This window comes from Danio rerio, chromosome 13, assembly GCF_052040795.2.
Source record: "Danio rerio strain M-AB ecotype USA chromosome 13, GRCz13ab, whole genome shotgun sequence".
NCBI lineage: Eukaryota > Metazoa > Chordata > Actinopteri > Cypriniformes > Danionidae > Danio > Danio rerio.
In genome coordinates, this window is record NC_141033.1 from 45,766,477 (window position 1) to 45,776,447 (window position 9,971).

The 9,971-nt window shown below is 33.6% G+C and overlaps 1 protein-coding gene across 2 annotated transcripts in view; it reads left to right on the top strand.

Annotated features, from left to right (window-relative positions):
* Nucleotides 1–9,971, top strand: part of cdh23 (cadherin-related 23) — a 495,141-nt gene that overhangs the window by 396,318 nt on the left and 88,852 nt on the right. Inside the window, 5 exon segments of one of the 2 annotated variants that reach the window (NM_214809.1) lie at nucleotides 1,147–1,149; nucleotides 1,249–1,398; nucleotides 1,487–1,615; nucleotides 3,833–3,961; nucleotides 6,176–6,403. In NM_214809.1, coding sequence (NP_999974.1) covers nucleotides 1,147–1,149; nucleotides 1,249–1,398; nucleotides 1,487–1,615; nucleotides 3,833–3,961; nucleotides 6,176–6,403 — 639 coding nt within the window. 2 annotated transcript variants of the gene reach the window in all.

The window sequence follows — 9,971 nt, forward strand, 5'->3', positions numbered from 1 at the left end:
GAAGCTCAACTTCCTCCTGTGTGGGGCTGGCTTTTATCTCTCCCTGGCTGATGAGGTCCAGCTGTGAGCGATCCGGTGCTGATGAGTTTCCAGCTGGGGTGAATTTGTGACCAGGGCGACGTGGCATCAGTAGACTCGCTACATTAGACAGAAGTCTTGTCACCTAACAGAAATAATGTCCAGTATAGAATATAAAGTCATGGTGCATAGATATTGTGCATGACTCTTATAAAGGAGCACTATCCTGCTGAAGAATTTGCCCTCTCCTGTTGTTTGTAATATAATAGGCAGCACAAATGTCTTGATACCTCAGGCTGTTGATGTTGCCATCCACTCTGCAGATCTCTCGCACGCCCCCATCGTGAATGTAACCCCAAACCATGATTTTTCCCTCACCAAACTTGACTGATTTCAGTGAGAATCTTGGCTCCATGCGGGTTCCAATAGGTGTTCTGCAGTATTTGTGATGATTGGGATGCAATTCAACAGATGATTCGTTGGAAAAATTGACCACCAGCCGCTTTTTCAAATGATCAAACTGGAAGTCAAGTTGTTATTTGTTGCTCTTATGACTGGGATCGACGACAAGACTTTTGCCAGGCAGTGTGCATTTTAATTCTGTAATTTGTAAGCAAACAAAACTGTACCCTGCAGTTAATGCAAAGAGCTTAGAATGACCAAGGCGACGCTCAATAGAACGTTCCATTGCAACAGCAGCGCCCAGCAACAGCCCCGGATTCCGCCATTTTGGAGTGAAAGTGATCGGCCATCCATTAGATCTCATTACTGTCGCGATGGCAAGCAGCTGCTTTGTTTTTTTATTTATTTATTTAAAAAGTGCATTAAAGCTGAGATACAACCTGAAAGACGACAATACAACACTTACTATCACAATCATCAGCACTTTTAGTAGTTTATTTAACAGACTTTTAATATGCTGTTGTTCTTTTGGAGTTTTCATTCCAAAATGGCCGCCGTGCCCTCTAGTGGCTGTTTCCCAAATTACACTAGAGGTTCGCCTCTTGTTCATTCTAAGCTCTTTGGCTCATGTGATAGTGATGTGTATTTGACATGATGATACTAATGTAATTCAACCTGCTTTTTATTTTCTGTTTTGCTCTTTTACTTTCTGATGCACATTTGTAGAAGGTAAGTGATTCTTTATCATGAGAATGTGATCATTTTAATTGCAGCATATGTCAGTGTCATTCATAAAAGCAAATCTAATTCTGCTCATTGTTTTGACAGGTGTCAATCACCATTCTAGATGAAAACGACAACAGCCCAGAATTTGACATCACTTCAGACCTGTCTGTGAATATTCCAGAAGACACAGCCATTGGGAAGAGAGTCGCGGTCGTTTTGGCGCGAGACAAAGACGCTGGACGAAATGGACTGGTGATTAAGAGAAATATATTTAAAACGCTGTCAAATAGGCTGTCAGTCTTGCATAACTCCATCCCCATCACCCTCTTGTGTCTTTCAGGTAAACTTCACCTTAATCGCGGGGAACATGCAGGACGTGTTTAAGATCAACACAGTCAATAATACGTATGGAGAGGTTTACTTGAACGCCCCTCTGGACCGTGAATCTGTGGACCGCTACCTGCTTAAAGTGAGAGAAAAACACACGCTGTGGATTTTTTGTTATATTTACATTTAGTCATTCAGCAGACGCTTTTGAGGAGGTATTCAGCAATACAACAAAAAGAGGCAATACACAAGAAGTGCTTATTATACTAAGTGCTCAGAGAATTTAGTGCTGGAGTGTATTTTTTTTTTTTTGAAAGAGAGAGAGAGAATGAGAGAGAAAGTGTTACTACAGGTGGTTTGTCAAGCCTACTCACCTGTGTGAATAATAGGAAATAATAGGAAACATATAGAATTATTTCTGAAGCATTGTGTATTCAAACAGAAAATAGTTATTTTACATTCTTAATATACAGTTGAAGTCAAAAATATTAGTGAATTTTGCATATTTTCTTTTTCAAATTTTTCCCAAATGATGTTAAAAGAGCAAGGAATTTTTCACTGAGAAAGAATAAAAGAATAAAAAGTGGTTTAAAATTTTTTTAAAAATCATTTTAAGGTCAATATTAAGCAATATTCATTTTCGATTGTCTAGAGCAGGCGAGCCCAAACTTTTTTTCTATGAAGGGCAAAAAATCAAATATGGCCAAAAAACAAATATCATTGCAAGCCATGGGCCAAAGTTAAGTTTAACCTCTTAAGGCCCAAGGTGTTTTTTATATGCATGTATTTGGGCTTATTAGAACCTAATTAGAGTTTCATCTTTTGATATAATGTACTTTTAGAGAAATGTTATGTCCATATATGTGGACTCGTGGGCCAAATTTACATAAAACACTTTTTCCCGATTTTTTTTTTTTTTTGAAAATATTTTTCTTTGACTATCAAAGAGTAAAAACAAACTTTTTTCCCATTTTGGACAGTTAAAAATAGCATTAGGATATTTCATATGCTGCAAAACAGTTGTAGGATGACACTGTCTGTCTGTAACAAAAATATAAATCATTCAAAGTATTTTAAATAGACACTTAAGAGCTAAAAATGTGCTGTCCACGTTTGCTCACTACAGTCTTTGCATTTTTGGGTATCAGTATGTACAGTTGAAGTCATAATTATTAGCCACCCCCTGTTATTTCTGTTTAACGGAGAGCAGATTTTTTTCAACACATTTTAAACATAATAGTTTTAATAACTCATTTCTAATAACTAATTTATTTTATGTTTGCCATGATGACAGTAAATAATATTTTACTAGATATTTTTAAGACACTTCTATACAGCATTTAAAGGCTTAGCTAGGTTAATTAGGTTAGCTAGGCAGGTTTGTTCTGTAGACTATCAAAAACAAATATAGCTTAAAGGCTTAATAAATAGCTTAAATAATTTTGACCTTAAAATGTTTTTTTAAAAATTAAAAACAGCTTTTATTCTACCCAAAATAAAACAAATAAGACTTTCTCCAGAAGAAGAAATATTATCTGACATACTGTGAAAATTTCCTTGCTCTGTTAAATATTATTAAATAAATAAATCTGACTTTAACTATACATGTAAACAAAATCTGATTAATTTATACCAATAATTGAAACATTTAATTTCGGTTAGCTTTTAACAAAACAAACAAACATAAGGTTACATTAAATTTATATTGACTATCTCGAAACCATCCCCATTATTCTCTCTCTCTTCTCAGATGGGATGGCTAGCCAAATCAAAGGTTACCATGGGCCAACTTTGGCCTGCGGGCCCTAGTTTGGGGGTCCAATAAATCAGTTTTTAGAAATGAGTTATTAAAACTAGTATGTTTAGAAATGGGTTGGAAAAAATAATCTTTTCCTCAAACAGAAATTAAGGAAAGAATATACAGGGGGGCTAATAATTCAGGAGTACTTATATTTCTGACTTCAACTGTATATTTAGAAATTTTCAACATTTTTGGTCAAACAATTGACCTTGGTGACCCTCAAACTTTTAAGTGGTGGTGTGTTTCAGTCAGCAATGGCTGAAACTAGACAAATATTAACATTTAATTAGAGGGGATAAAGGCCTGGTTATCTGTATATTAAACATGTTGGCAGCTCGTTTTTGGAACTTTTACTGCCTTCATTTACTGTCAGTCATTTCATTTAAAATGTATTTGGTAACTTCAGCAGACATCTCTATATATGGTCACAGTGTGGAGTTGCGTGACTTTGGACATGTTTCCTTGTACTGTTAAAAGCATCAGATTTTGCATAACTACTTCTGATGTGTATGTGTAGTTGTTTGCTAAGCTCTTTGTGTTTTCATGTGTTTTAATCAGGTGCGGGCGATGGATAATGGTTCTCCTCCGAGGTACACCGATGTTTCGCTGACGGTGAATATTGTAGATGTGAACGATAACCCTCCCGTACTGCAGAGTCCTCGAGGGTACAACGTCAGCGTCAGTGAGGTCAGAACACAGCACCTCAAACCAGAGACGCCATCAGCACCCTGGCTGTCAATCATTCGCATATTTGCATAAAAGACAAAAATATTCGCATATTTGCATAAAAGACAAAAATAAAGATAAAAGTAATTTGTTTAATTTATATTTATTAATTTTGTTTTTGTTTATTTATTTTCTTGCTAATTTATATATATATATATATATATATATATATATATATATATATATATATATATATATATATATATATATATATATATATATTAGTGTTGGGCAAAAGTTAATCGCAATTAATCAAATCTAAAATAAAAGTGTTTTGACATCATTTAAGTGTGTGTGCTGAGTTTAATTATTATGTATATATAAATACACACATGCATGCATGTTTTAGAAAATGTTTATTTATATTTAAATATAAAATATATGTGTATATGATACAAATTTATATATTAATTAAAATTAATATATAACAAAATTGTTACGTGTAGTTTTACTTCTATTTATGTGTGTATTATATAAACATAATGACTATATAGTACACACATATATCTTGTGTCAAAACAAATTTTTATTTTTAATGCAAAAACTTGCGATTATTTATGTATTTTTTTTAGATTATTTATTTACTGCAATAATCTTTGCCCACTACTAATATATATTTGATGTAAGAATGCAACAATTATAGGTTTTGGTTGTACCATTATAGTCTGAGGAATAATCACGGTTTCACGGTTATTATGCACTCTTTAATTTCAAAACACTACTCTTATTGTTTTTTATTTTTGCTCAGTAACCAAATAATACAACACAAAATAATAATAAAAACAAACAATTGTCCTTTTCTATTTGGACTTAAAAGTGAAAAAACGTTTTTGGTATTTAAACATGAGTCATAATTTTACACTGAAAATAAATGACAGAATAATGAATGAATTAACAAATAAATAAATAAACAAATAAATGAATAAATGAACAAATGAATGAATGAATGAATGAATGAATGAATGAATGAATGAATGAATGAATAAATAAATGAGTAAATGAAAAAATAAATGAATAAATAAATAAATAAATAAATAACTATATAATTGATTTAATGAATAAATAAATAAATAAATAAGCAATTGATTAATTAATAGAAAAATTAATTAATTAATTAATTAATTGACACATTAATTAATAGACAAATTAATGAATAAATAAATACACAAATAAATAAATAAATTATTGATAGACAAATAATAAAATAAATAAAAGAATAAATAAACAAACAAATAAATTAATGAATAAATAAATAAAATAAGTAATAGAAAAATTTATTAATTAAATAATTAATAGAAAAATTTATAAATTAAATAATTAATAGACAAAAAATTAATTAATTAATAGGCAACATAATAAATAAACTAATGAATAAATGAATAAACAAAGAAAGAAAGAAAGAAAGAAAGAAAGAAAGAAAGAAAGAAAGAAAGAAAGAAAGAAAGAAAGAAAGAAAGAGTATTTCTTTTTTAAAGAGAAGAAATGTAGTCGAAGGCTGCAGAACCTCTGTCTGAAAGGCACATTTGCTCAATTATATATATGAGTGTCAAGTTGGTTATAGTCATGTTTTTTCACTTTCATTAGTTAATACATATTTAACAATAAGCAAAACATTTGTTGTCGCATTTATTAATGTTGTTAAATATTAATCTTGTTAAATGTTTATTTTCGCTCAAGTCCATTGAATAATGCTTAAACACATCTTTTGCATTTCCTGATATATAGGCAAACACTGAAATTATGTAACTAAGGCAAAACCCTTTTAAACTAATTTTAATAAATGTGACCTAGTTGTAAAGTGTCACCATTTGTTAATATGAATTTACTTTTATCCGTGTCAATTCATGTTTAAAATTTTTAATTAAGAATATTTATTACACAAAATATGAAATATTTATACAGATAAATTATACATTAATACATTTATTTATCAATTATTAATTTATTAAATAAATGTATTTATACTTGGATAAATTTAATTATAAATGATTTAACTATGAACAAATTATAAATAAATTAATTCAACATCAATAAATGTATACAGTAAATGTATCATTCATTTATTAAATAAATTGATTTGAATGCGTTTATCAATTTCAATGATATGAACTTGCCAATGATTGACTTTTCTCCAACACAATATAAAATAACACTGGTAATATATGTGTGTTGTAGAATGTGGGTGGTGGAACATCAGTCCTGCGCGTCGTAGCAACAGATCGTGACATTGGAGCTAATGCCATGCTCTCATACTACATCACTGCTGGAAACCAGGACCTGACCTTCAGAATGGACCGCATGACAGGAGAGATAGTGACCCGACCGTCACCTCCAGACAGAGAAAAACAGCAGCAGTACACACTCACTGTCACGGTGGAAGATGACGGCACTCCGACCTTATCAGTAAGTGTCAGAGTGCATGTGTTTCCATTAGAATATTTCCAACTCTAATTGTTATATATTTCCTGCCATCACATTTAAAGGGATAGTTCACCCAGAAATGGAATATCATTCTGTTACCCTTCACTTGTTTCTTTCTTCTGTTGAACACACAATAATATACTTTGAAGAATTCTGGATTGTTTATATGGTCTCTATTGACTTCCATAGTATTTTTTTCTTCTTTAAGTCAATGGGTTTTATAAGTCAACATTTTCTTGGTAACACTTATTATTATTATTATTATTATTATTAAATAATGGTCTGTTAGTTGATGCATTTGGTAACATGAACAAACAATTAGTAATACATTTAGTACTGTACTTATTCATCTTTGTTAACATTAGTTATTTGAATTAAATCACATAGTTAATGTTAACTCACGGTGCATTAACTTATGTTAACAAGCATAGCTTTGGATTTTAATAGTGCATTAATTAATGTTGAACTATGATTATTGAATGCTTTACAAGATTATGCATACTAAGTTAATGTTAGTAATAGTGTGGTCTTGATACTGGAATTTGTTACCAATCGAAACTGAAATAGATACAGGGACACTGGAGCATTTTAAAGTCTCGACTTATTAGCGGATCGCTCGTATGTCAGCTTATTCATGCGACCAAAACGTCACTTCCGCTAGGCTCGCTGGCATATTTGTGTCTGATATGGTCACATTCACAACCGCAACGCATTCAAATGAGACTAAAATAAATCAATATTTTGCTTAACAATTAAACAAATACTGGTTATGATGCTTTTGATGATACCTCGATCCGTGTTTTGTTCCTAATTTGTGACGTGTCTGTCTTAGCTTTATTTTCTGCACATTTACTCGAGGCTTTGCTACAGTTTGTCGTAGTCATGGACTTTAGGACATACAGCCTATTACTGGGATCAGACAACTCACCCAAAAACAGCAGTATTTAAAGTAAATAAGGGCATCAGAAAGCTATTCAAAAGCGCTTCTCCATGTTTCAGCCTTATTCCAAAATGGATTAAATTAATTTATTTCCTCAAAATTATACACACAATACCCCAAAATGACAATGTGAAAAAATATTTGTTGAACTTGTTACAAATTTATTAAAAATAAAAAACCTGAAAAATCACATGTATATCAGTATTCACAGCCTTCGCCTTGAAGATGTTTCAGCAGCTTAATTGGAGTTGACCTGTGGTAAATTCAGTTGATTGGACATGATTTGAAAAGGCACACACCTGTCTATATTAGGTCCCAGGGTTGACAGTGCATGTCAAAGCACAAACCAAGCATGAAGACAAAGGAATTGTCTGTAGACCTCCGAGACAGGATTGCCTCGAGGCACAAGGCTGGGGAAGATTACAAAAAAATTTCTGCTGCTCTGAAACTCAATGAGCACAGTGGCCTCCATCATCCGTAAGTGGAAGATGTTTTTACTGCCAAGACTCCTCCTAGAGCTGGCCGGCCATCTAAGCCGAGTGATCAGGGGAGAAGCGCCTTAGTCAGGGAGATGATCAATAACCTGTTGGTCACTCTGTCTGAGCTCCAGCATTCTTCTGTAAAGAGAGGAAAACCTTACAGAAGAACAACCATCTGTGCAGCAATCCACCAATCAGGCCTGTATGATAGAGTGGCCAGACGGAAGACACTCCCCGCCTGGAATCTGCCAAAAGGCATCTGACCATAGGAAACAAAATCTCTGGTCTGATGAGACTAAAATGTAACTCTTTGGAGTGAATGCCAGGTGTTACGTTTGGAGAAAACCTGGCACCGCTCATCCACAGGCTAATACAACCCCTACAGTGAAGCATGATGGTGGCAGCATCATGCTGTGGGGATGTTTTTCAGCAGCAGGAACTGGAAGATTACTCGGGATAGAGGGAAAGATGAATGCAGCAATGTACAGAGATATCCTGAATGTAAACTTGCTTCAAAGCGCTCTTGACCTCAGAGTGGGGCGACTGTTTATCTTCCAGCAGGACAATGACCCAAAGCACAACGCCAAAATATCAATGGAGGGGCTTCACAACAACACTGTGAATGTCCTTGTGTGGCCCAGCCAGAGCCCAGATCTAAATCCTATTAAACATCTCTGGAGAGATCTGAAAATGGCTGTACTCTGTCTCTTCCCATCCAACCTGATAGAGCCTGAGAGGTACTGCAAAGAGGAAATGGGGAAAAATTCCCAAAGACAGGTGTGCCAAGCTTCTGGCATCATATTCAAAAAGACTTGAGGCTGTAATTGCTGCCAAAGGTGCATCAACAAAGTATTGAGCAAAGGTTGTGAATACTTCTGTACATGTGATGTTTCAACTTTTTATTTTTAATACATTTTCTGCAATTTCAAAAACTCTTTTTTCACATTGTCATTATGGGGCATTGTGTGTAGAATTTTGAGGAAATAAATGAGTTTGATCCATTTTGGAATAAGGCTGTAACCTAAAAAAATGTTGAAAAAGTAAATCGCTATCTATGATCTGCTGAACCATAATGTTTAGTAAAACCCTCCAACACCAGTGAAATGTATATCTTAGTTGTTCACAATGCACTCCAAACAGCAGAGAAGCTCTCAGGGCATTTGCAGTTTAATGAATCGATGACCTTCAAAGCCAATCACATTCATTTCTACTGAGCATGCAAACACATTTTCAAATCAGTGGTGTTTAAGAACACGCTCAAAAATTTACGTACCAAGTTGCTGAATAAAAAAAATTTGGTACCAAATTTGGTACCAAATTCCAGTATTGTCACAACACTAGTCAGTAAATACATTAACTAATGGACCGTTATTCTAAAGTGTTACTGTTTTTTTTTTTACTTAAGTCAATAGGTGCCATCAACCAGCATTCTTCAAAATATCTTGCTGTGTGTTCAGTAAACTAAAGAAACTCCTAAAGGTTTAAAACCACATGAGGAAGAATAAATGTGCTTGAAAAAAAGTGTTTTTATTTTCGAGTGAACTATCCCTATCCCAGTCAGTACCACGGATAAAATCAGTACCTCAGATGTTCCTGCAGCTTCTTTTGAACAGATTTTTCTTTACGTTATCTGACGCTTAACATAAGATACACAAGGTCTGCTCTTTTAAAAAGCCAGTCTTAAACAACCAAACAGCGAAAACAGGAAACCACAACCTTCTTTTATTTTGAAACAGGAAGCTGCACTTACACCAGCTCATTGATTCCTGTTGTCAACCTCACAGCGGTCTGGGTTTTATCAAGTGTGACTTTTGGATATCTACATCTACTTTCTAGAATAATAAATACATTTATGCTCTAAAAATGTCATCGCAACTACATTTTAAGCAGAAAAAAAACAGTTTACTAATGTTGGTGTTTATTATTTTTTGAAGCAAATGTTGAATAAGGTAGGCGGCACGGCTTAGTGGTTAGCAAAAAAGTCGCTGGTTTGAGTACCAGCTGGGCCACTTGGCATTTTAGTGTGGAATTTGCATGTTCTCCCCGGGTTGGTAGGGGTTTGACAGTCCAAAGACATGTGCTATTGGTGACTTGGTAAACAAAATTGACCTTAGTGTATGTGAGTGTGTGT